Below are 26,686 nucleotides of genomic sequence, written 5' to 3'. Positions count from 1 at the left end.
CTATGGCTGTTTCTGTGTAAATTTTTCAATGGCTCCTACTTCTCCAGGTCACGTCTGGAAATTTTCCAGTTCAATGGATACTGTTTCTGGAAGATTGAATGAGCAACGTAGCTCAAGAAAAATCTAGCTGGAAGCATTGGTGAGGAAGAATTAGGAGACAGAAAATCTCATGTCACTCCCGGTTCCATTGAATCTAGCACTCAGCGCCATCTTCCCTGTTCCTTCCCTTCTAGTTTCCCATGTGTTACAGTTTTAACTAAGGCGAATCCGACCAGATTTCTGTTTCTGACTTTCATGGCGCAACATACTTGAATCTTCCCCGGCTTAGATTTACTATTTTGTTTTGTCTCTTTCGTGCTGGGAAGTAGACAAGCAGTGAACTGCTACTACTTGCTTCAGAAATAACAATCTATTTAGCACAAGTTTTTACATTATTTTTTCGTCGATCGGCCACAACTCGTCCTGGTTCATTTACAATTATTTGCCGCTTGGAGAACGCCGAATGGGACTAAGAAAATAAAGCTACTGAATCAAAGACTCGGTTTAATTTCCTCTCACAGCCAGCTGTTAAATCTCTAATAAACAAAGCAAAGCATGCTTAATTTGTAGAAAACTAAAGAGACATTTGTCGATAACATAAGCTGCTCCTCTTAAGAAATAAAGATTTGGTTTAAACCAGATCATGGTTTATATTTGCTGCAAAATGCCGGATTCCAGGAGACAGACAGGAGTAAAGCCCTTAATTTTTTAAGATTTTGCTCCATGTACACCCTGTTTACTAATCAGTTTAATTTCTCTCAGAAGAGAAGATGCTTTCATGGTGATTTCGCGAGTGGGATTAAAATGGAGACAAAAATTTCGCCGCGGATAAGAGACGATTTCCAAGACTAATCAGAGTAGAGAAAAAGACACGGGAGACCGTCAGCTTCTGCTCTGCAAGATATGAACCACGGAAGGCGGAGAAGGAGATCAACCATGTAGGCCCTCAGATACAAATTGACCCAATCGAGGGCCCACACAGTAACCCGTAAAACCCAGAAAAAATGGAATGGCGGGTTTTTATTTAAGGTGAGCCCTAGTCCGTATAAGCGACAAGAAAATATTGAAGCTATCTTCGCTTTGTCGTGTACCGAGCTAAGGCGAGTAGGCGACAAAGAGACGATAAATGCACCGTCGCGTCTTTTCCACGTGGTGGTAGACTCGATCTTCCTGCCGGGCCGCAGAACCGGTCGGAGTCATTGTCGGCGGTCAAATCTCGGGCCTACCATTGGGACCCAATCGAATATCTCCACCCGTCGAAGGTTTCGGCAGCTTCCTAGTCGACAATTCCAGCTCCGATCTACCCAGATAACTTTGCGAACGGCTCAGATCGTTCTCGGTCATCCTATTTTACTATTATTCCCGAAGGTTTTTGGTACATGGAGATGATAAGCAGAATGAGACAAAGGAAAGGCAACCCTCCCCTAATGATAAACCCTAAATGTCACTCTCTCCCTCTCACCTTTGACTTATTTGGTTAGGAGACGGGGGGTGAGGAGGCACCCTACCCTTATCGTCGAAAGATCTAGTCAATGCCTCACATTGGATACCTTTCGCTTTAATGGTACGGGGAGAAGACGAACATCCCTACGTATGAGACAGGAGAGGGACCGGAGGGATTTGGGGATTTAGAAACCGAAGCCCCTCCTGGCCTGTTTTGTTTTTGAGGGCGGGACCACCTCTCTTCTTCGAGGGTTTCTACTGTTAAGTGGAATGATACAGGACACGAGGTGGTCTATGGGGTGGGGACCCTACCCTTACCTTGGTACATAATCATTTATTGAGCACATATTGATGACGATTTCGGGTAGAGGTGGCCAAGGGAGGGAACCTAGAATTGTGTGCCCGTTATTTATATTTTGGCTTTTTTTTTTAATTTCCTTTTTCGAGCTACTGGAAAATGTGCATGGGATGAAGAAATGCATCCTTAAAAGGGTAATGAAATTATTTAATTTGGAAAAAATATATTTATGGAGTAAAAAAACACGTGTTGTATGTAACGTACGGTTGTTACGACGATCCATCTGGCTTGATCATTAATGACACTCTTACAAGAGAAGCCAGCACTTATCAGGCCCAATACAAAAGCCGTGTTGTTAATGGGCTTTCGTGATAATTTGGGAATGCCTGTGGCCCAAGACTGTCTCATACATTACTCCTTTCTAACGAAAATTATCGTCTATTAAGCTACATTGCTTGCCAATGTTGGTCTAGATTTGTTCTAATATCCAGAAATCGATATATGACGTCCGCGTAACCCGTAATGGGCTTATGGGCTATTACATTCAACACAGTCCAATTGACCCATGGATGGTATGTAATCCATGCAAACCTGGCTTTTACAGGAGCTCCAGTTACATATCATGGTGGACTTCCCATGAAGAAATTAGGAACATACCCAGAAGGGAGGCCCAATAACCTAACCAATGTACTAGCTTAGATAGTGGGCCTAAACAGATGATGAAATGGATCAACATTTCCAAATTAAGGGGCTCTAACCATTTACACATATACAAAATCCTCTGTGTTCAGTTAATTTCAGTCTTACGCGGCTTCGCCGTCCCCATTATCTTCCAACGGCCATGAAATTTTGGTTTTAGTAGAGTTGTCTAATTTCTTTACACCTTAACTGTGCCACCTTCCAAGTCATACGTCGGTCTGACTACTTCCCCATTCTTCTGGAGAAGACGACCTTCTTCGACGGCGTCGAAGCTCGCGTGAACGCTGTACAGAACATAAAAGACCACTGCAACCCCGGAGAAGAAGCCGAACCGAACGTAGGACGACCCGTCCAGGGAACCCAACAGGAAAACGTTGAGGAATATGGAGATGGCGGGGAGCCACGGCATCAGCGGCACCCCCCAGAACTCCGGCTTTCGAGCCTGAGGCACGAAGAAATGGAAGAGCTGGATAAGCACCACAGCAACTACGCTGCAGGCACCAAGCAAGAGGCCTTTGGACAAGCCCGGAGGAGCGAACCGCCACACCAGAGTGAAGGTGACTGAGGCGACTGTGAAAGAGATGAGGTAGACCATCGTTGGCCATGGGTTAGTGGTTCCGATTGAGACGTAGCGGCGGTAAATAACAGCGTTCGCCACCATGTAGAAGACGAAGAGAGTTCCGATGGATACCAAGTTGAGAAGAATTTCAAGGTCAGTGAAGACTGCGATGGCCGCCGTGAACAGCCCTGTGTCGAAGCCAAACCCAAGCTGCAAGTTAACAAACACCAAAAAACACACCAGTTCATGAAAAGATGCCCGACGGATCCATCTGCCGGGCTTCCGAGTAATGAGTCAAACAAAATTCACCAAACCTTTTTACATACCGAGAAAAGCAGAGGCGTTCACAGGAGTGGAGGTCTTAGGGTGGACCCTGGCGAACCAAGCGGGAACGACGTTTGACCGACCGATGACGCAGAGGTAACGTGCCTGGCCCAGCATTGAGACCAATAAAGACGTCAATATCCCAAAACTCGCACCGGCGCCCACGACATGCGACACCCATCCCCACCCTTCGGAGCCTCTGAACGCAGCGGCGAATGGAGATTCCACATCCGTCATCTACAAACATATGCTCACCAAATTATTCGGGTAGCCTTTGACTTCCTTACAATTAATTCCTACAGATGACAAATTTTTATACAACAAAGTACGATTGTTGAAGGATACTAGCTCCAGTTAAACCACGTCGAATCGCCATTCTCTGCACTCCTCGCAGACATTTTTAATGGTTTTCCAGACCGGGAAAAATGCCACCGACAATTGAGAGAAGAGGAAATCTGGTGACAAGGAATGGAAAAACTGACATGCATAGGGAATTTTTTATAATATTAAAAAGTAGATAATAAAGAAGAATCACAAGTCTCATGTGAGAATCTCAGTTTGCGTGAGGAATGTGAGTCACGCCATTACTACTATCCAGAATTCAGGCCAACCCTTAAAAACAATGAAGGTAGCAGAAGCAGAAGCAGAGTTTCAGCGAAATTAAACAAGAACTCGTTTTGCGAGATTCCGTCCGGAAGAGGGGAAGGAATAGAAAAAGAAAACTGTTAAAGGCAAGAATCCCCTCCCCCAGCAATTTCAAATGAACTCGCTGGTATGAGAATTCCGCAATTTCTGGCGCACTATGAGAATGTTAGTTCTATAATATACATACATATACGTCCGTCACTTTTCGTGTTCCGGTTGCGTGTTTATTAAAAAAACCGGAGAGGAATGTGAACTGAATCGAAAGCAGTGTTTACTTTCATTACTTTTTTCTTTTTTAACTGAACTTACCGCATCGTATGGGACGAGCATGGACATGGAGGTAGCCATTAAGCAGTAGAGAACAGTCACCAGCACCACAGAGCCTGAAACGCCGATCGGAATATCTTTTTTCGGGTTCTTCACTTCCTCGGCCATCGTCGACACGGCGTCGTACCCGATGTAACTGAGATAAACCATGGCCGCACCGTTAAATACCCCCGACGCGCCGTGAGGGAAGAACCCAGACGGGCTGCTTGGATTTAACGGCGTCGTAAGATTCTTCCACTCGCCTCGGCAGAATCCAATGAGAATGATGAAGAGGATGAAGGCGATGTGAATGGTGGTGAGGACTATGTTCAAGAGGGAGCTCTCCTTGGTGCTGAAATTTGTAGCCGAAGAAACAGGGGAAATGAATTAATTTTGGACGATAAATGCCACCAAGAAGGAAGATTTCTTTCGGACAATGAAGAATGCCCATGTGTCTTGATCTCATAGCGAGACAATGTATCTTATTCCGAAGGAACTAGGTGAAGAAACTATGCATGCTTCATTGACAAATAGAATCAGAAACAGATCACCCAGAAAATTAAAGGAGAGAAGGAAAACAAAAATTTGTTTTTGTCAGATCACTTTATAGTCTGTCTATACACGGCTAGTGAATACTTTGAGATACTTGAAAAAAGAACCGAAGACAATGACGATGCAAACCAGGTAGCATTAAAAGGTGTTGAACAGAGAAAATGGTAGGAAGAACTTTAAATCATTCAAGAAGAGGCGCAAAACAAATATAAAGTGAATACAAGCAAATGGGTATTCCTCCGGGTACCTGTAACAGATACATAAAGAAATCAAGAGAACGAGGGCAACAGCAACAAGATCAATCTGATTGAAGCCTTCCGGTAACCCAGAGACCGTGAACCTCCACTTGTCTGTCGTCGATACACCAATGGCCGTGCCCAAATACGCCGTGAAACTTCTCGCCACAGCCGCGTTTGAGAATACATACTCCATCACCAGGTTGGCTCCAGTTAAAAATGCAGCAAATTCTCCTGGAAAAATCGGTGTTATAAAATCACACGAACAATTATAAAATAAAAACAAAGCCTTCTCAGGAGTAAGGTCGATATGTTATAGTGAAAATACGCACCAAAAGTAACACGAAGGTAACTAAAAGCCCCGCCGGCTACAGGCATGTCGACGGCAAACTCCGTGTAGCAGAAAGCGGAAAGAAGAGCGCAGACACCGGCAACGGCGTATGACAGCACAACGGCTGGTCCAGCAAAGACGTGGGATGCCCGGCCAGTGGTGAGGAAAACACCGGCACCCACCATCCCACCGAGGCCGAAGCCAACAAGGTCGAACCAGCGAAGCGTCTTGACCATTTGGTGCCCAGAATGGGTCCGGACCCCGCTCATTTCCTCGAATGAGGTGGAGACGGAGGTGGCCCGAGCGGCGAACCGGGTGGGCGTCTTCGCGAGGGCCCGGAAGTAAGTGCGGAAGCTGGAGAAGGAGCCGTGGCCCTCCATCTTCCTTCCTCTACGGGAGAAGAGAAGCGAAGCGAATAGAGTAGGTGAGGAGCAGCATCGGTGGGTTATAACGGGCAGGGGGGAGAGAGAGGAAGAGAGATAACGGCCAGGGCAAGGGGGGGAGGGGCGGACAGGACAGACTTTTGGCGGTTTTCAAGAGAAGTTTTACTGTTTTAGCGAGAAATGGATAGGGAGAAATGGGCAGACGGATAGAGTTCAGAGATGGAAGAGGTTCTCTCTGACATCTCGCCAGCCCAACTTCCTTTAAGCATTAATAATGAATTAAATGTAGCATTAATTTCTAATGGAATACCTGACTGCTTACCAAAATGTAATCTCTCCATAATTTAATAAAACTAAATTAATAATAAAATTATTAAAAATTACCAAAATACAGGCTGGGGTTCCCAGGGTTCTCTTCAACCTGGGAAGGCCCAAGCAGCCATTACGCTATGCTATCCAACCGAGAACTAGTCTAAGTCCAGGGCCCCACCTCGAAGTGGGACTCCTACGTTAACTATTATCATAGGTGGGCCCAGTCTAATCAACGTGATCGTGGTGGTGGGATAACTTGATAAGGTCTTGGGAAGGGCGCGCGACGACGACAAGTAGCCGAAAAGGTCGCGCCGTGTCGGTACGGCGCTTGGGCGGGAGAACCGAGCCGGTCTGTATTAGAGATTCTGAGACTTCAGACTCCACCCGTTCCGTTGGAACCAATTGCTGTTTCTTCTGTTTTCGGTGCAAAAAACCACTTAAAACTGACGTAGCTGAATCCTTCGCAGGGACAAAAGGCCAGCCTGACTCACATAGAGGGAGGGCCCACGGGTGGCGGGTTGTCCACGCTGCAAGCGAGTGAGGCGTCGAGAGTTCACTCACTGCCTCTGTGCGTAAGATTCTAGTTTTAGGACTAGAATCTATAAGATTATCACGTGTCACATGGTGGCACGTGCATAAAGATTTATTTGGAAATAAAGAAAAATATTTTCTGTTTTTATTTCGGTCTGATTCTTAAATTTTACGCGAAATATACCGGACCTATCGATCTGATCTTCACTGATTCTTGGGGTGGGCCCACCGAGCAAGTGGGGTTTTCCATTGAGATTATTATGTGACCCGAATGTCGGTCGCCTCTCTCGTCACTGGTATTATTCTTGGCTATCAAACTTTAAGATCAGGGAGGGGCTGGGTCGAAGTGGGGCCCGCGGCAGTTCACATCAAGGGTCAGGATCGTGAAGTCCTGTTTTGTGTTCCATCACCAAAAAGGTGTGCTACTTTTGAGTGGACATTTACTTGTCCTGTGAAATCAGAACAGAGGGATAAGATTTTTTTTATTTTATTTTAGGGGAGTCTTGACTCCAAGAAGAAGAAACAAAGTGGGCCACTTTGATGCCTAATTCAAGGCCATATTCGAGTTGCCTACCGTATAATAATAGCCCAAAGTGGTCTTCTTTTCATGCTTTGGAAGGGACATTCCAATTTATTTGACCTCACTTGCTTTGACTGCTATAGAAAATCAATCTTCCAGTCTCTGCCTAACCGTGACTGTCTGGGATGGCTTCTTCAAGGAAAATAGTATATTAATTGGGTTCAAATCTACTACTTCACGAACTGCTTTTGGGGTTAGTCTCTAATTATTTATTTAAATCAAAACACTAATTAATCCCACGAATGAGGGCAAAGGGGGGTTCATGAAAGTTCTACGATACACAAAACGCCAAAAATCCTTGCTCGACCATGAGCCCGTCAACAATCTGTTTTTGATAGTACAATGTGGATAATGATCATTTGTGACTTGCGAGCACTAATGTTGTTGTATCACCTTTCCCATGTCCTGTCTAAACGTTGGATTCAATTACCCATTGGATAGATAGGATGTCGAGTCCATAATAGATCAATTATGGGTGGATCTGGTCCCAGTCCAATGATTCAGGGCTCAACCTATTTTTTATTGAAAATTGGTTTTGTATTTTCATACATGGAAGAACAGGACATGAGCAAGATAAATACAATGAAAATTAGGCCAGATAAAATATGTTACTATTTTCTACTCAAACCATAGTATTTGGTTCTGAGGTTTCATCTGGGTTCACATCCCCGGTATCCATCTCCTTCACTCTCTCAAGTTGCCTCAAGAGATCCAACCTCTCCGAACCGTATGTTGAAGGGATCTGACACGGTGAAGAAATAATTCAGCCACATTTCATCTGCATTCGACAATATTTGATCTGGAAACAGTTATTAAGGAAGAAATTCAGGAGGCCCACCAGAGAAGGCACGTATCTTTGGATGGCAGCCAAGATGGCAGCATGTCCGACTGCAGTGACCTGTACATTTCATGAGATATAAACATGGACAAGCATTCAGGTTTCTTATGGACAGAACAGCAGATGTTAATGTGTTGCATTCAAAGACATGGCACTCGGGAAAAACTGTAGGGTGGTAATTGATTTTGCATCGAAAAGCTTTTGCGCCTTCTTGTGGTAATGATCTAGAAAGTATAATGGTTTCATCAAGTTTACTGATTACAAATACGATCAGATCTAGACTCACCGGAATAAGCATAAGAATGCCAATAGGAACTACTGATGCCAAGTCTGTTATAGTTCTCCGGAGAGCTTTCTTTTCTATCTCAGCAAGTTCATCTCCTATGAGTGCCCTCCTGACCAGCCCCATTGCTGCTGCCACATCAATTGCTAATAACTGAGTTCCTTGTAAAACATTCTACATGTGCAAAACAGTCATACCAAACAGTTAGTCTTGTATTGTAGAAGAAAAGAACAACAGGAAAGAAAATCAAGTATTGGCTAAAATAAATGAAACACTCTCTCATGGGGTGCCTTGATACCTCTATATAAAACAAAGAGGCATCCAGTATCACCTCAGACATCTCATCTATTTTCGAATGGGTAAGACATCTTGGAAATCCTAACTGCCCACCCCAGATAGTGAGGGCACTTATTATGTCAATATGTAAAGCACAATAAGGAACTCTTAACGTTCTCAAAGCAAATGTTTTCATTTTCATTTAGGATAAAACTGCTTTTGCACCTCTAAAATATGGCATAAATATTTATATACCCCTTCGCTTCCTACAAACCCCTCTAATATGTCTAACAAACTATATAGCCCCAAACTTAAATTCTGTTAATTAATTTTAATTTGACATGTGAAAAGACATAAATACCATTCCACTATTGAGGTCATTATTCCTATGCAGTATGCATATGAGATATTTAATTTGAGCACATACATATGATGTAAGCCACAACTAAAAACCCTATAGTTGCATTCTATATCACCCATAACAGGCCCATATTAAGTTCGTCCACGTTTCTTGTATCCGTCCACATTAATATGTTGAAAGAGTCATAATATCACTGCTAACTTAATACAATTTGATATGAGTACCAATGTCTGAGTTAACTGATAGATTTAGTGGCACATTGTAAACAGGTAACTTGGGTGATATTATAGGAGCGCATAGACATTAATTTGAAACCAAATGACATAGTTTATGCCATATTTTGAGAATATTTTGAGAATAGGCAGGCACGCAGCAATTCCATTTCATTGAACAAACATTATGAAAAATTTCAAATTTTCAGACTAACTGAAATAATATCAATTCCATTTCTAACTAACTACAAGTCCAAAATTACACTATACTTCCAAGTGCAATGGGTTTTTTACCTTTTTCTCTTTTTTACTTTTATTTTTAGTTTTAAGCAATGCATCAATAAAATTCAGACCAGACAGTTCTCAAAAGAAATTTCATGTCTAAGATGGTCTGATTCATGAAAGCCACCAAAGAATCCTCAACCAAAAATAAAAATAAAAGTACAAGTAATAACTAAAAGGGTAAAAGAACACATACGGTGCCAGTTTCCTTCAGCTTATCAATTGATTTGCCTACTATACTTTCTTCCTTCTGCACCTGAACTAGTGGCAGTCCATTTGCTGCAGCTTGATTCTCAACATCCATGAGGTTGTCTTCCTGAGCATGTAAAGGCATCTCAATATGGGAAAGGAGCAACAGATTTAAACAAGTAAAGAAAATCAGGTCTGAATGGAGACAGATACACTAGGAGAGATCCATTCTGTAGTGCAAGAGAGACAATAATTAAAGAAGAAACATCAATTTTCCTGAGCAAGGGAAATAACAGTTCAGACTAAGACAAAGCATATTTAGTTAGGAATTGAAATAAGAGCTTACAGTTGACTAATACTTGTATTTCGGTCATGGACTGCAAGAAACGAGTTTACCTGAAAATAATTAGGTGCCATTTTTAAAAGGAAAACAGCTTATATCTTATTCACTCATTACCTTGTTGCCATTTATTCTGCCATCTGAAAGTTGTAATACAAACTCCACTTCTAACAACCATGGATAACATTTCCAACCCCCTTCCCTCTTTTCAAAAAGGTGTTTAAATCAACAGAAAGGAAATATGTGAAGCAGTAATCTCCCTTATGGGAAAATGGTTGGAGCCACTAACATCATTATATAAAGTCTGACTTAATCTCACTGACTCAATTAAAATTGGGAAAGCTCCTCCAATGGCTTTGAGGCTACCCTTGGTTCATGGGCATGCAGGCCAAAGTCCTTCATTTTTGGCATTAATTTTCCTTGCAAGTGTGGAGGAGATGACTACTTCACTTCAATGCAGCTCTGCTTCCTCCATCATATCTCAGCCTTTCTATATTCCTCGGTGCATCTCAAAAGCTTTAAGGAGACCTGTTCTTAAGCATTTCTTGATGCAGCTCTCCACTTGGCATTGTAATTTCTTTCTTGCTGGTGAGATGACTCTCAGCAAATCTGTACAGCAAGAATCCCAATCTATTATCTTTCCTTCCTATCCTACCCTACTAAGTATGGTTGCCTGCATTGAGGCTATTGAGAAAGATTCTAATGGAGAAGGGCCTCTGTCAATTTGAAATTCTACTTATTAACAGGAAACAAGTTTGTATACAGAAGCACATGGTGGCCTTGTCACAGCATCTAACTTATGAACCAAATAAATGGCTCTAGAAATATGGTAGATGGTAGTGGAGAAGAATAACTCAGGGAGGAACTAATGGACCAAGTAGAGATATCATGAAGACACTAGCCCCCTCAGTAGCACATTAGCACCAACTCCTAAACACCTAGCATCAGAAAAATGATTTGCAAGCTTGAAATTAAATACAGTGATGGCAACAAACTTAGGTCAAAAGTTACAACTCAAGATTTCTGGCCTGACATTTGGGTGGGTAAGCCTTACTTTGCTCTCATCTTTCTCAATCCCTAGATCTTCTGAATTTTTGGTTCAGGGTTCCGCACTAAAGTGAGTACAAGTTTCGATAATGAATCGAGCTAATAATTACAGCTCATATACATGAAGAAGGGATTGAGCACAATATTTGTTTTGAAAATGGACTAGGCACAATATGAAAAGCTAAAAGGACCAAAACCTGACTGAAAGACAACTTTTTGCTTATTAAAAACTGGAAGAAAAGGAAACTACAAACCCATAAACAGAAAATAGTCACATTCTCTATTTTGATGATGTAAATTATCATCTGATCATAAAAACACACAATTAAAAAAACAATGAGAAATTAATGACAGAATAATCCGTCAATCAAATAAACCAACTAAATGCATAAGATATATTCCAATCAACTTAATTAGCAGTTTTGGTAATTGTGCGTAGAACTTGATCTAATTCAGGATTAGACCTCCTTATTCTGGCTTCCATCATTACTTCTTTGGACACGCCTTTCAAGCTCAATTAGCTCATTCCTCAGAAGCTCAAACCTTTGAATCTCATTTGGTTCTGAATTTGCATCTTCTGTGCTGGCACAGGTAGCCTGTAACAACAAACATCTAAAAGGCTCATTATATCAGAAACAACCTCCAATCCAAGTGAGACTTGGGCTGCCAAGAAGTTGTCACATAGGGTTTTCTAAATCGAGGTCTAGAGTTCAAGCCTCATCAGTTATGGAGGATAAGCGGGTAAAAACCCAAAGTAAAAGAAAAACCAAAAAAAGAAAAAAAAAAAAGAAGAAGAAGAAGAAGAAGAAGAAGAAAATTTGACTAAGCTTTTATAGAATAAGTGCATCATCAAATTTTGAATTATATACAGTTTGCCCCCAAAGTTAGATATGCTTCTAATACAGTAGAAAATTCTCAAAAAACCCTAAATTATTATCTTAGAATTCATTTGAAATTTAAGAGGTGCATAAAAAAGTGACAAACAAAACAAGAAAGGGAAGCACATTAAGTTCAGGTTTCAATTTTAAAATGTGCATTTGAAGAGACAAAAAACTTAGTTTCCACCACTCACAAAAAAAAAAAAAAAAAACTCAGTTTGTTTACTTTATTTTATGGTTGGCTGATATTACTGGCCTTTTCTTTGTTGACTCTCTATTGATTTTGTATTTTTTTGGCCTTTTCTTTGTTGTCTCTCTATTGATTTTGTATTTTTTTTGGCCTTTTCTTTGTTGTTCTGTATTTATTTTTTATTTTATTTTTTTCTGAATGTTGAACCCCATACCCTGGTGAGACTTAAACCCAAAACCTCACACAAAAAGGGAAGAAATCAAGGAAAGGATAAACAACATGGCTTTCAGCCATAACCAAGAAAACAGTAAGTTAAAATAGCTAGCCAATGGACATCAGTACTCCAAAAAAAATTACCAAGGACAGCAACTTTCAGAAACCAAACAAAGGTCATACATTTTGATCAGAGGTAGTTGATCCAAAATCCATTTTCTTGGTTGACTGGAGCACCATGAGACTCCACAAACCTTTTGGATTACTCTTAAACCTGAAAAGGAGATGCCGTAAATATACCATGCAAATAAAACAAATACTGTCTCATTTTGCTTCTGTGCAGGACAATCTGGGATTCGGTGACTTTCAAGAGCTTTTTCTATAGAGACAAGAGCATTTTTCACCTTTATCCACCCTGCATTTTTTAGGTGTTAAGAGTAGTCCCACATTCATCAAAGATTGGAAATGTCCTATGCTTATTACTTGAGCATAGGCTTCATAACTTTGCATCATCATTTTAAGATAGACCTAGGCCCAACTCTAACATGCTATTGGAGCTAGCACCAATACATGGACCTCTACTTAAAACTTAAGCCACAGAAGAAAAAAGAGGTGGATGTTGGGGCTGAGCATTTGTGGTTACTATAATCCAACATTGATCCAGGATTACCTAGGTCTTGAGTTTATTACTATGGAAAAGCCAATATCACTTCGGCTAGTCATTGTGAGATGGATCTGACCTCAACATTAAAAAGGAATGTAATAGTTTGGTTGTCTGTTATCTACCTGACTTTTTAGAATGAACATAAATAACTTCTCTTATAATCCAAAAGTAAAAGGATTTCTTTAGCATTCATCTTATGGGTGAAAAAAGTCAAGACAGACAAATTACTTAACATTTTAGGTTGTGATGTTACACATTGTTTAGTGAGCACATGACAATGAAAGTATGTGATATACCTCAAATTGTCATTGGTACCCTAGATTTAGACAGGGGTAGCAAACTCATCAGTAAATGGTGTATATCATGCCAACATTTCATGGTTGCCTACTAATAAATATAGCAAATAAGCTAACTTGATAACCTTTTTGCATCCTTGTTGTATGAAAAACACTTCAGATGAAATGAAATTGGTGTCAGTTTCTATTGGAAAGCCTATCAAACAGGAACTTTAACAGCAAATCTCGTCTACTATAAATTATGTGTACCCTACAGACATACATAACTACTAACTATAAGACTTCAACCATGTAGACAAACCTGTCTGCAGTAGCATTGCCACCAGGATACAATGTTAGAGTCTTTCCCAGTTTTTCTACTGAAATAGACATTCTGTTTAGTGGTACTTGTCAGGGAATGAGCTTCATCATCACCCTAGTGAGGATTAGCAAAAAAGAGATTGATATTTCAATAAAATACAACAAATTAACCATCAAAAGGGAATAAGACTAAAAAGAAATAAAAACAAAAAGTGACCTGTTGCAGTGATGCTGCTTTTGCACTGAAAGATGCCTCCAGAAATTCAGCTTCTTTCTTAAGTTTCCTTATCCTCTCAAGGTCAGAGCAGGCAGCTTTCAGATGTTCTTTTCCAGGGTTGGAGCTAGAGAGATGGATCTCTTGAAGCAGCACCTCTAATCTGTTTAGAGCTTCTTCGACATTTTCCAGTGCCTGCATTAAGATTTGAATTTTGCTTTGACTGAGAGAGTCAAAGGTCTCATCTATGAAAAAGTAGAAGAAACAATACAGTCTCAGAGATTGGGTGGCATATGGAACCGATATTTAAATATTCAGCTCAGTCATTTGTTTATCAGCCTCCAATTAGCCTATAAACCTGGAGCCACAGTTGACATATCATGTACATGATAATTGTATCTGAGTTTAAATACAGGGTGCCTTAAGCTCAGTCATTGGTATGTCTTGAAGTAAAACAAACAGAAGACACTTCAAAGGAGTACATCAAAATATTAGCCCAAGCCTACCATTGTATTCACATGCTAGCTCATAAATGCCCATACATAGGGAGACCAAAATGTCCTCTCTAATATTGAAGCAAGCCAGGCCTAACAGTACTCCAATATGCCTCCAAAGTCCACCACTTCAGATTCACATATTTGGCATCTTGTGGAATTCATGTGGATGTAGCATGGAAAATGGCATTAGATCAGCCAATCCACTACTACAGATTCACATATTTGGCATCTTTTGGAAGTCATGTGGATGTAACATGGAAGAATGGCAGGTTTATAGTAGTAGATGTATTAGATCAGCCATGAGTTAGGTCATAGATACTCAAGTCCTGAAACAGCAGCCAATCAGGCCACATAATAAAAGTTGAGAACCCTAAGGATATCTTACCAAAATCCAGATTTTTCAAAACCTGCAGTGATCCAGATACATGATTCCAATTTCAGATCCAGGTTAAACCCATGTCGGACCTAATTGGCTACTATACCTAAATCTAAGTTGCCTTAGAACAATCAAACTGTTCCAAAGAAATGATACCCCTTGGTAAACCACAGAGAATCAGACCATTCAAGAAGTGACAATTTAATAATCAGTTCACCACTTTAGAAGATAACAAAGAGACAAGGTAGCAGCCAAAGGGTGGAGTGAGATGGACTTATAACAAGAAATACAAAGTACTTGAAACTACTTCTCATCTTGGTAACTCTTGGACCCAGGCAAGAGAGCTAGAAACTGCTTGATTTCATATTAAGTTAGCAGATAGATCCAATATCTTAATAAAGCTGAATTGAGTACCAATGGAACAAGAATTCTAAAAAGACAATTGTTTTTTCCTTTTGAATGTCAATCCCATACTCTAGTGAGACTCCAACCAAGGCTCACACATGAAATTTCCCCATGTGCCATTGAGCTAAAGGTCCAATCCACCCAGAGGACCATATGTTATAAAACATATTGGGTAACCAGTAAATACATAGCAGGAAACTTAATATTTTCCAGGGGTTTGTTCAATTCCTCATAAATGGTGCTTCTGTAAGCAAGAACGTTAGGAATTTCCACAAAAATCAGAAGTTAGAACAATGACTCAAATGAAATGAAGTAAACATTTATTACCTTGTCAAAAGAGTCCACGTCCCCCTCAGAATAAGTTTCAGGTGAAAGAATCCCTCCACCTGGATATGACAATAAATTCTCATTTCTTTCAATCCTGTACATCCAGAATTGACAAGATCAGTACATGTGAGAAAAAGAACAAATAAACACAGAAGCATCCTAGTAGGAGGACAGGGAGCAGGGAGGAGAGAGAGAAAGAGATCCTTCTCTTTCTTTCCTTCAACTACAGAGGTAAGATACTTACATAAGCAACCCAAACTCTTGCATGCATTCCTTTAACTTGTTGTGCCTAAGTCATTCAAGGCAAGAATGAATGCAATGGCCATTAGTGCATGTTGAAAATTTTGATGGACAACATCTAACTCACTAATTCCATGTCATTTCAAAGGCCCCAACAGAATTTTGCCCACTGACATATACCATAAAAAATTCACTTACCCACAAGAAAGGAATCTGGCAGCTTTGATATTGGTCGGATTCTCCAGCCATTTGCTGTACTTAATAAAGCTTTGCATCCAATATGAACACACATTTAATACTTGAGAAATAGCTCGCCTATTGGGATGGCCTTCTCGTTTACCCTTCCTTTCATGAGATTGTTTAATTGCAACCAAATTGTGTTGATAGAAAGAGAGCCACTCCAACTCCTCACAGACCACCTACATGACAAGAAAATAATGTTTTTTTTTTAAATGAGAGAAGAAAATAATGTTTAAAGATAGAAAATGTAATTGCTATTCAAAACCACAATTAAGTGGACATGACTAACCTCCACATAGAGCTGATAAGAACTGATAGATGAGAGCTCAGGATAAAACAATACACTCCCCCCAATAAGGTAACTGAAACAAGTGGGAAAATAAAAGTATGGTTATACCAATTAAATTAAAAAAATAGATTTTTTCATAAAAAACCTATCCTTTTTTTACACGAAGAACTATCCAAATTACTCATACACAATTGAAGAACCCAGTATGCAGGAATTGATGATAATTCTCACTGATATATCAGATACTTGATTTTTAACTGATTAGGAAATCGCTCAGGAGCAGTCTGTCATTCCATCAGTGCCATTATTTAGGTACATTACCTTTAAATTTGATGGTGGGTATCAAATGTCAAATGGACCTCCAACACTTCAAATATATCATGATCCAATTATTCACTTGGGTTCAACATTAGACCCATATACATAACCTGATTGGCTGCTTGTTTGTATAATGCATTTCTGCGAAATGTAAAGATGAACCAACTCCAGATACAAACCTGGATCAGGTAATCAATGAATCCAAAACTTGGATTCTTGAATGCTGACTGACTCAGATGCTCTGTAAATCATTCCAATCCATAGACCTACTTGAGAGTTGACCAAAACACACAATGTACATAAACTGTCTTGGAGCTTTAACTTGAGAGGTGCCACCATAAAATAAAAACACTACAAAAACCAAGATAACACATATTTCACTCAAATACAGCACCATGATCCATACCTTACAAAGCTTTCAAGAGGCTCGTCCATTACACCAAAACCATTTGCAGATAAATAGGTCTGTGTGCTTCTCCCTAAGGCAATAAAGAACCCAAAAATGGCCAAATCCTTCTCCAATACCTGAATGTAAACCAAACCATCTTTATCCCTTTTCCATGATCCTGATGTCAAACGTAACACATTCTAATCTGTAGCGAGTCCAAGTGAGAATGATTCAACAAAGCATATTAACCAAACTTTTCCTTTCTATCTTACCTATGAAAATATTTAGTGAAATGCTTCATTCATTTGCACAGAAAAAAATGACTAATTGCAAGATGGGGTATACGGCCTTGAACAGTAGTTAAGACTTATAGAAAAATCAGAAACAGGGTACGTTATATAAAAAATAAAAAAAGATGTTGGAGAGTTAAGTGTAATGGGGTAACACTATATAAAGTCTTTTATTTTTGTCTTTCCTTGCGTTTGGTTCTTCTAGTCCGTGTTGGGGGCATAGTGGTCATATGTACAATTATGAGAACTCTTATTCATAGAGAGGGCAATCACTTCGTGCCCTAATCTCCTTTTCCACACATGTTCTTCTTCATCGCCTCTCCTCCTTTCATGCTACTCTTAACTCCTCCTTTCCTTCCCCTATTTCTCTTCCATTTCTTTAACTCGTGCTTAAGTAAGAAGTAAGTTAGGTTGAAGTAATAGAATCCAATAATTTTACATGGTATCAAAACAGTGGTTGTAAGGTTCCACTTTTTTCACTGCGCAGTGTTGTTCCTGTTACACATGGTTGCTCAATTTTTTTTTCTCAACCCCAGAAAAGTTCATTCTTTTTTTGTTGTTCATCCTTCATAGAGCAGTGATCAGTTCTTATCTTCTATCCACACTTATGTACATGTCCTAGACAGTTTTTTTTTCTTTGGTTGCTTAATATGAATTATGGGCTTAGTTTTCCACTCATGCATACATACTCAACAATACATGCACCAAACATCATGTGTGCATGCACCACAACAAAATGGTATAGTGAAAAGGAAAAATAGACATTTATTAGAAGTTGTCCGTGCCTTATTCAGTCTATGAATGTTCCACAGTACTATCAACCTCAAGTTGCACTTACTGCTTATTATCTTGTTAATCGAATGTCTTCTAGTTTGCTTCATTATTTCACTCCTATTCGGCCCCCTTTTTTAGTAATAATGCCTTTCCACTTCCTCCAAAGGTTTCTGGTTCCATTTTCTTTGTTAATGACACATTACCGAGGTAAAATAATTTTGATATTTGTGCCTTGCAGTGTATCTTTCTAGGGTACACATGGAAATAGAAAGGATATGTATGCTATCAACCAACTCTAAAGAACATTTGTTTTTGTTGATGCCACTTTATTTTTGAAGATCAAGCATTCTAATTCAGGAATTTTCACCCCGAATTGACTACCACTTCAGATTTACCTAAGCCTACCAATGCCTTTGGTGCATTTGGACCCGCCATTGCCATAACCATGGGATACACCACAAATTGATCTCCCATCCGAGACCCTTGCTCCGTTGGCTGACCACCTGCCTAGATTCATAAGGTAAGTAGCTCATCACCACCTCCTTTTGTTTTTGGACCAAACTATGATGATAGACCTATTGCTATCCACAAGCCCAATTTTTCTAGTGTACAAAAACCCTCTACTTCTCACTTGATCTCAAATTCTCTGTCCACCTATCGTTTCTCTTTTAGTTGGTGCTCCTATCAACTTTATCCACTGTGTCGATTCCAAAGTCATACCAGCAGGCCATTCAAGCCATTCAACATCCAAAGTGGATGACGGCCATGGAAGAAGAGATGGCGGCTATGCATGAAAATCAGACAAGGGGGCTTCTTTACCACTTAATAAAAAGCCCATGGGTTTTAGACAGGTTTTCACAATAAAATATAATCCGGATAACAGGATTGCTCGACTGAAAGCTAGATTGATGGTAAAAGGCTACACAATATCTTACAGTATAGATTATGAAGAATTTTTTTTTCTCCAATGGCTAATCTTAACTCAATACACATTCTTATTTCCCTTTATACAAATTTTTGAGTGGTCTATTCCCTTTATCCTTCATGAAAAAATGTACATGGACCAACCACCAAGTTTGGGTTGAGGGGGAGCAAGTATGCAAACTCAAAAAGTCTATATATGGACTGAAACAACCACCTCGAGCTTGGTTTGAGAAATTTAGCACAATTGTTATTTGATTTGGTTTTAAATGTTGTGTGGTTGACCACTTTGTGTTTGTGAAATGTACTACTAAGGAGGGGATTCATATAGAAATATATAAAGATGACATTATTTTGATATAAAGTGATTTAGATGACATTCAATAAGTGAAGAGAGGTGTTGAATGTCTGGAAAAAAGAAAAACTTCACGAACTTAATGTAATTTGAGTACAATGAGTCTCTATTTATAATATAAGAAACAAGTAGAATCCAATTACAATTAAACTACCCTTGTCCTGGTTACACCCAAAGTTAAAAACTAAAAGATAAGTCCTAGAACAATTGAACAACTGAACATAAAAAGAAGATTAACAAAACTAAAACACCTTTAACTGAGACTCTTTTGTAAAACCTCCTTTTGTGAGACTCCTGTAAGAATCCTCCATAATAAATCTGGTTCCGTAAGACTTCTTGCTGTGAGAGTCATGTAGACTCTTTCATACCTGTTCTTCAACAAGAGGTTTATGTAAGGAATTCCAATCCAAAGATCTTGGTTTGCTGAAATATTTCCGTGGAATTGAAGTACTACAGTCCAAGTCTGGTGTTATTTTGTAACAAAGAAATAATGTGATAGACTTGTTGTAACAAATAGGTATACTCGAATGTCGACAAGTAGACACTCCCTTGGATCCTAATGTGAAACTATGAGCTAAACCGGGTAATGATGTTGATGTAGGAAGGTTCCAAAGGCTGGTTGACAAGTTAATTTATCTTATAGTGACTGGACAAGACATGTCTTTTGCTAAAACTATCATTAGTCAATATACATAAGCCTCAAATTTCTCATTAGCAAGCTTTGTAAAGAATCTTTAGCTATCTTAAAAAATCTCTAGGAAAAGGACCCTCATACAAGTGTCATAGTCATGTTAATGTTGAAGGGTTTATCGATGTAGACTGGGCAGACTCACCATACGATAGAAAATCTACTTCAAGCTATTGGTTGTTGTACAAAATATCATAACAGAGATAAAACAAAAGAAATTGTTTGCTATCCCAGTCCATGACCTCACTAATTCTTATTAGATTTGATGAAAGTAATTATGACTCAATCTCACCTAAGTATACAACCTATCCCAACTCAATGACCCGTCACAAAGTAGTGTCTCAATGTAGAAATATTAGAAGGAGAAAATTTGCTATATTCTAAAAAGCCTTAACCAACAAGATACAACAAAGGAAGATATACATTCAACACAAAAAAGACAATAGATTGAAGACAAAGGTGTTGTAGTACTATCTATACAAAAATTTACTATAATTACTAGATACACATAAGCCTATCTCGAAGAAGGAGCTACACTCTAAAAACTTCTAGACTCGAGTTTAGGGGAAAATCATTTTTGGAAATAATTAGGCAATACATCATAACAAAAATGAAAAATCAAATGAAGGAATGGGAATACAGACTTTGTTTCTATTGAAGGAAAGAGAGAGATTTAATAGGACATGGATAACATTTCCCACATAGCACACATACTCTGGTAGTTATTAGCAGGGTACATTGTCCAAACGGATTCTGGACTTTACTCATGATTTCCCATTCATCCTTGGAGATTTATTGCTCTATGATTCTCTAGGTTATCATCATATACCCCTTCTGATGGTGTTCCGTTGCTAAATGACCACAAGGACATTGGATTATATTAGAAAGTAAGGACAACAACCTACTAAAAAGAGAGAGAGAAAGAGAGAGAGAGAGAGAGCAAGATACCTTTACTCTCCAGATTCCCAACAGAAAAACAAAAAAAAAGACTGAAATATTTTTTTTCTTTGCCCTTGAATTTAAAATTCATTAACGACAATTGTAAGACCTTGTCACAAATGGGATGAAGTTGGCTATATGAATCAGCTTTCATCAGGAATCAACAGATGACTTATGAAGTTAAAAACTACTGCGTTATACTCCATTTGATCTATGATTTGCTAACACCACTGTTAGGGCCACTTTCTTCAAGTCTTTTCTCATAAAATTTATCCAGGTCACTTTCAGCCACCTACCTTTTGTCGTCCACCACAAAATATTTACAAGAGCCTTCTCTGTGCACTATGGGATCTGTTCCAAACAAACCCTCGCAATGACTCTCTTATCATCTGGATTATTAGTGCTACTTGCAATTGTTCCCAGTACTTCTATTTCTAATTCTCCACTTCGTAATCTTCCCACACTAAACAGCAACTCTTTAGAAAATCCTAAAACTACATTCAGCCCCAGTCAAAGCCTTCCCACAAATTGACAAGACAGGAACAAAGTCTGAAACATTTAGCAATTATTTAATTTATTATGTATAAATAGCAAATGTGGAATAATATTTTTCATCATCAACATTGTACTATGAAAAGAATGAAAAGATTGATGTAAGTCTATTGGAGGTGCCAATGGGATATATTCTTTTCCTCGCCAATTATAAAACACACACAAGTAACTACTAACATGCAACTATTTGATCCAACAATGACAACAAAAAGTGCATGACTGTCAATATAACTGCCAGGACATCAGGTGAAGTTGAAAATATCAGTTCAAAGTATGCTCACTGTTTCTGCTCCCAATTCCCCAAACCAAATAAGGATACATCCCTAACAGAACATATAATATGACAGGAGCAAGTAATTAACCTCAATACTTTCACAGGTTGTCAGCCTTGACCACATCTTTTCCCTGTCAATAGCTTGTCGCAACTGCCTCTGTACAAAATCAACCCAAAAAATTATTTCTTCACTGTCCCGCTCATTTTTCACACTTGCTGCAGCAGCTTGAGGACCAAAATGGACCAAGAATTCTCTGCGCAGGCCAATGCTCTTCATTGAATAATATGCTTTTGGTACTGGAACAAAATCAACAAGCTTGTCCATCAATCTACCAATTGTATCCGAAATCAAGGAGGAGAACTGTGTACAAGAAACTTTTGCTGGCCCCAACTTTGTAATGGAAGCCATACAGCTTAATGCAAGCATAAGTAGTGAAAGATCACTTGGATTGCCTGGGCTCATCAATGCTCCTTTCTGATATCTGAAAATGAAAGTAAAAGAACTTTTTCATCCCACAAGAAAATCTCAAATCAAATAAAAACTTCTACAAGGAACTGCAGGAAAATCAGTGCATACACTTCAGTGGCAGCAGTAAAGCATGTGCCACTCTCAAAATAATCAACAAAAGTTGTGACAACCATTGAAATTTGTTCAGACCAGAACCACTCATAGAGTTCAGGTTGTTTAGCAGATAATTCCTCCCTGATTAACTTCTCCAGTGGAGCCGATTGTCGCAATAAACTGCAGGTAAAAGTGGGCCAAAAAAGTTACTGTATCAGTTATTACATTCATTGTGCAGAAAACACACAAAAACAAACCACATGAGAAATGACAAAGAGACAAGAAGGAACAGTTCCATACAGTAGAGGTATTAAGCACACAAGCAAACAACCGTGGGTTCATTGTAATGCATAAATCCAAAAACTGAATATTTAAAGAAGCATTGTCTACCAGATAGATGATACACTCTCTCATCAACCAATCAGTATCAGATCTGGGGAATTCAGTACATTGTCTATCACCCGCTACAGGTGATATCTTGTCTGATACAGGTGGTTGCTTGTGCTATATGATACAATACACCTCATATTAAATGACCAAGTTAGGAATTTAGGTAACAAACCAGGTAAAAACATTCCAAACAACATATAAGCTAATCTTAGACTGTCATGACAGGTGGGCTAAGGCAAGTCCAGTAACTAACAAGAACTTGCCAAATTTCAAAAAACTGTTACATGTGGCACACTGGTATGGTCTACAAAAAAGAAATAATTTCTGTTGCAAATAATAGCTAATATCCTCTAAATTCTTTAAAAATTGAACCAAATATGCAGCCTGCTGGAAGCCCTTATATTGTATTTGCAATCCTGGCAACAAGTTACTCACACTAATGGGGAATAATTTCAAGAATTCAAGTCTCTTAGTGACTAAGGCTTCCATTCAATGGTACCCCAACAGAGTTACAAAGGAATTAGTAGACCAAGACAACACAATATTGACTACACATTAGGATCTAAGTTTGAAAACAATGAAACATAATCAATTTCATTCAAAATCCTTAATTCAGATAAATTCAAAAAATTTATTTGCAAGTAAAATATGATTTTATTTTAAAATCCTACATTCTAGGAAAAAATTTCAGTTATTTAAAGATCAAAATAAATTTTAAACAGGAACTATATCAGAAAAGCTGCAAAAACAACAACAGCGATACTACTGGAAAGGACGGTTTCAATATTACCCATACGTAATCCTTAAATTTCCTACCTCCGTTGCACAAATACATTAACCTCTCTGTCTCTTCCATCACCCCGTGAGGAAACCTCAGTTGCAGCTTGCATAATAGCATACACGGCAGCCTGCAAAACAACTTCAAGAACTCTTTATCATGAAAAGAGAACCATTACACGAGAAGAAAACAGTACAGATATACTTAGCCAAGAGAAGAAGAGGTTCCACCTGATACGAAAGTTTTTTCAGCCAAGCATTTCTGTCGACACCAAGCCACGCCTTAGAGAACCAAGACATTTTTAAGAATGAGGTCTGCTCTTTAACAGCCAATTCAAAAACTCGTGCCGCATCATGTAAGGATTGGATGAGTCCCTTGCTAGTATCTTCTCCTTGTAAAGATTGATCCAGTTTGACCCCCAATTCCTCCAAGTCATTGTTGGAACTAGTTTGGGTCCCATTGACTGTTATGCTGTCATCAGTGGAGGCTAATGGAGAGAATTGAGTCATTCTTCTGGATTTACGTAACGGTGGAAAGTACTTTTCACGTTCCACCCACCTACAGCTGAGATTGTGTTTAGCGGTACGTGACAACATGTGCCTCAAGGAAGCTTTCTGCCTTGGTTTGTGATAATGACATTGAATATGGTTTAAATCGACAAGTTCCCTCCAGAAGAACGGAATACCTTTGTGTGATGAATGTGAGCTTGACAGGCTGCAATTAATCCAAGAGTGAGATACAAATCGAACATGAGATAACACAAAAAGCCACTCCGTGTCGCTCCATCAATGTAACACCTTAAAACTACTGAAGAAAGTCTTGTACTAAAGGAACAATACAAGAAGCAGGAGATGGCCCATGAACTTGATTAAGAACACAATGGTAGTCATCAGGACAAATCTAAAAGCATAATAAGAAGAGAAATTTTCTTTTAAAGGTTGATTACACACACATCACACTCTCCACCCAAGTGAGACTGGCACCCAAGATCTCACATTCAAACCCCTCCATGTGGCTATTGAACTACAGACCCAATTCACTAAGCAGCAGAAACAAATCATGACCAGAAAGTGCCTAGATATGGCTGAAAAAAAATGGAAGTGGGCAACCTTTGTTTACCTCTCAGAAACCCCAAGGTCAAAAAATCATTTTATTCCAATCAATACTTCTGACATTAGGAACATAGGCTCTCAGACTAATCCATTAAATCAGGTAAGATAGTTTGTCCAAAAAGCAATGTTTTTGGACCATCAATCAGAAGTGGAGGAGATCAGAATAGATGAGAGCATATGCAGGCAACCTAAAAATAATTGAGATATGGCACTGACAGTGAAAACCATGAACCATTCAAGGATGGAGACTTTGTATGTGGTCAAAAGTACATGGTTCATAAGTACAGAAGCTCAAGAGTTGCCACAAACTGATGTAAACAGGCCTGGATTATGCTATTACAGTAACTTTTTTTAGACATGATAACAGTTTTTCTATATAAAGATCCGAATAATGCTTATTACACTTAATTTTTTTAAGACATGAATAACCCTTTTCCTGTATAAAGATCGATCAACCTTAAACATTAGGAGACCTTCCTTCTTTATCTTTATGCTCTTGCATTATCTACATCTAAGACCAGAAGAAAGACACAAAAATAGTGGTCAGACTTAAATAAATACCTTTAAGTAATTCAGTTTCCAATAAAATTTTACTTCAAAGACGCAACGTTTATTATTACAACTTCAGCAGAAAAAACGAACAGACACGTCCCGGAGCGACGGGCCAAATTTTTTCGTTTCTGATATCTTCTAAACAATACACGGTTCACTCAATTTTACCAAATTAAATTCACAGAAGACCATATATACCAACAAACTCGCACCTTGTACAGAAGAAATTCTGCTGCTGAAGCTTTACTGCCATTGGCGAGAAAATAAACAACTCGACGGTTTCACAAAGTGTCGGCTTTGAAGATTTGAAAGTTTATGAGTTAATTCGATTGGCGGAATGTGTCAGCCAGAGGAAAATAGAATTAAAAAAAAAAAAAAGTGGAAATCGAACTGGTAGGAACTTCGGTAACAGAGAAAAGAACAAAGATTGTGCGGTAAGTCTCTGGAAGCCCTTTATTTGATGGTTTAATATTCTTCTTTATTTCCAATCTAACGGAAGGGTATGTTATATCCATTTAGATGATAATTACAGCAATTGCTGGAGCTTAAGACAGCGAAAGGCCCAAAAGCGATTAGCCACCTTGCATATTAATACTTGTAAATATTGCAGCCTGCAGGTCGGTGTTCCTTTCAATTTGTCTCCACTTGGAAGGTTACAGCTCATACATGACTTGCACTCACTACAAGGTTTGGGTTTGGGAGATTTGCATAGGCTTCAAAGGGTTGAGTATGGAAACATAGAGACAATAGCTAGAATTAGGATTCAAAAGGTTGATCTAATATGAAAAATATGCAAAATACTATTTTAACCATCCGATCATAATCAACCGCTATCTCAGCCATCCGATCAATGACTATTACAGTTGTCCAATCACGATCCGACGATTGAGATAGCTGATTCATAGGGAAGATGGTTGCCTAAGTCGTGAAAAAATGTACGTTATTTATCGAAAATATTTAAAATTATCATCTAATCCAAGTTAGAATAGGCCAGGTCATTAGGTAATTCAAGTTCTTCAACTACGTTAGGAAGAAGTAAAAATAAACAAATAAATATGTTATCATTATGGGTAGTTTAATAATTGATAGATTTAAAACATTAGGTAGGCTTCACCGTTTTTCATTTTTCAGACCTAACATTTCATGAGAATGACGGGTTAGCAACCTCATAAAAGGGATTTGGTACTTCTAATTACTTGAATTATTTTCACTGAAATTACTTAGGCTCCAAATAAACATAATTCGAGTTATATTAAATATGTTAGAAGACTCATCACAAACCATAAAAATGATTTGTAAATTAATAGAATTTAAGTCATATTTTAACATGAGTAAAAGTTGTTAATTAACATGAAGCCTTTATGAATGAATCGGGATAATTGAGTCTTACTTAAATAAATGAAACTCATTCGTGGATGACTAGTAAGTACATAAAACTATCGTAATCTCAATCACAAATAATTTTGATTATTTTGGCTCACTAGATTTATGGTGCCCATCACACATATGTGACACACTACTTTGAACCATTTTCACCCAACCAAAATAATAAAAAAATCAAAAGGTCAAAGTGTGTGCCAGATCTTATTCTAGTTTAT

At 38.8% G+C, this 26,686-nt stretch overlaps 2 protein-coding genes across 4 annotated transcripts; both read right to left on the bottom strand.

Moving 5' to 3' along the window:
* Positions 1 to 2,266: 2,266 nt before the first annotated feature.
* LOC137956345 (cationic amino acid transporter 7, chloroplastic-like) lies at positions 2,267 to 5,859 on the bottom strand. Of its 2 annotated transcripts, none has more exons than XM_068803809.1 (5): positions 5,434 to 5,859; positions 5,113 to 5,335; positions 4,317 to 4,665; positions 3,365 to 3,599; positions 2,267 to 3,226 (listed from the first exon to the last, which is right to left on the bottom strand). In XM_068803809.1, the coding sequence occupies exons 1-5, from the start codon at positions 5,810 to 5,812 to the stop codon at positions 2,658 to 2,660; spliced, it is 1,755 nt and encodes a 584-aa protein (XP_068659910.1). In that variant the 5' UTR covers positions 5,813 to 5,859; the 3' UTR covers positions 2,267 to 2,657. The 2 variants fall into 2 exon arrangements, with proteins under 2 accessions (XP_068659910.1, XP_068659911.1); XM_068803810.1 differs by having other exon boundaries at positions 3,104 to 3,248.
* Positions 5,860 to 7,737: 1,878 nt separating this feature from the next.
* On the bottom strand, positions 7,738 to 25,545 carry LOC137955861 (uncharacterized). Of its 2 annotated transcripts, XM_068803039.1 has the most exons (17): positions 25,301 to 25,545; positions 23,655 to 24,138; positions 23,463 to 23,554; positions 22,272 to 22,436; positions 21,783 to 22,176; positions 16,920 to 17,038; positions 16,196 to 16,268; positions 15,865 to 16,085; positions 15,671 to 15,715; positions 15,427 to 15,520; positions 13,825 to 14,016; positions 13,609 to 13,722; positions 11,531 to 11,662; positions 9,687 to 9,806; positions 8,363 to 8,533; positions 8,077 to 8,136; positions 7,738 to 7,980 (listed from the first exon to the last, which is right to left on the bottom strand). In XM_068803039.1, the coding sequence occupies exons 1-17, from the start codon at positions 25,339 to 25,341 to the stop codon at positions 7,861 to 7,863; spliced, it is 2,637 nt and encodes an 878-aa protein (XP_068659140.1). In that variant the 5' UTR covers positions 25,342 to 25,545; the 3' UTR covers positions 7,738 to 7,860. The 2 variants fall into 2 exon arrangements, with proteins under 2 accessions (XP_068659140.1, XP_068659141.1); XM_068803040.1 differs by lacking the exon at positions 11,531 to 11,662.
* Positions 25,546 to 26,686: the final 1,141 nt, after the last annotated feature.

The sequence above is a fragment of the Aristolochia californica genome, unplaced genomic scaffold, assembly GCF_029961685.1.
Source record: "Aristolochia californica isolate CCGP_79_NKW_82.1479 unplaced genomic scaffold, dmAriCali1.0.hap1 SCAF_2, whole genome shotgun sequence".
NCBI classification, from domain to species: domain Eukaryota; kingdom Viridiplantae; phylum Streptophyta; class Magnoliopsida; order Piperales; family Aristolochiaceae; genus Aristolochia; species Aristolochia californica.
The sequence above is the reverse complement of the archived record's forward strand: the minus strand, read 5'-3'. Positions and strand labels throughout refer to the sequence as shown.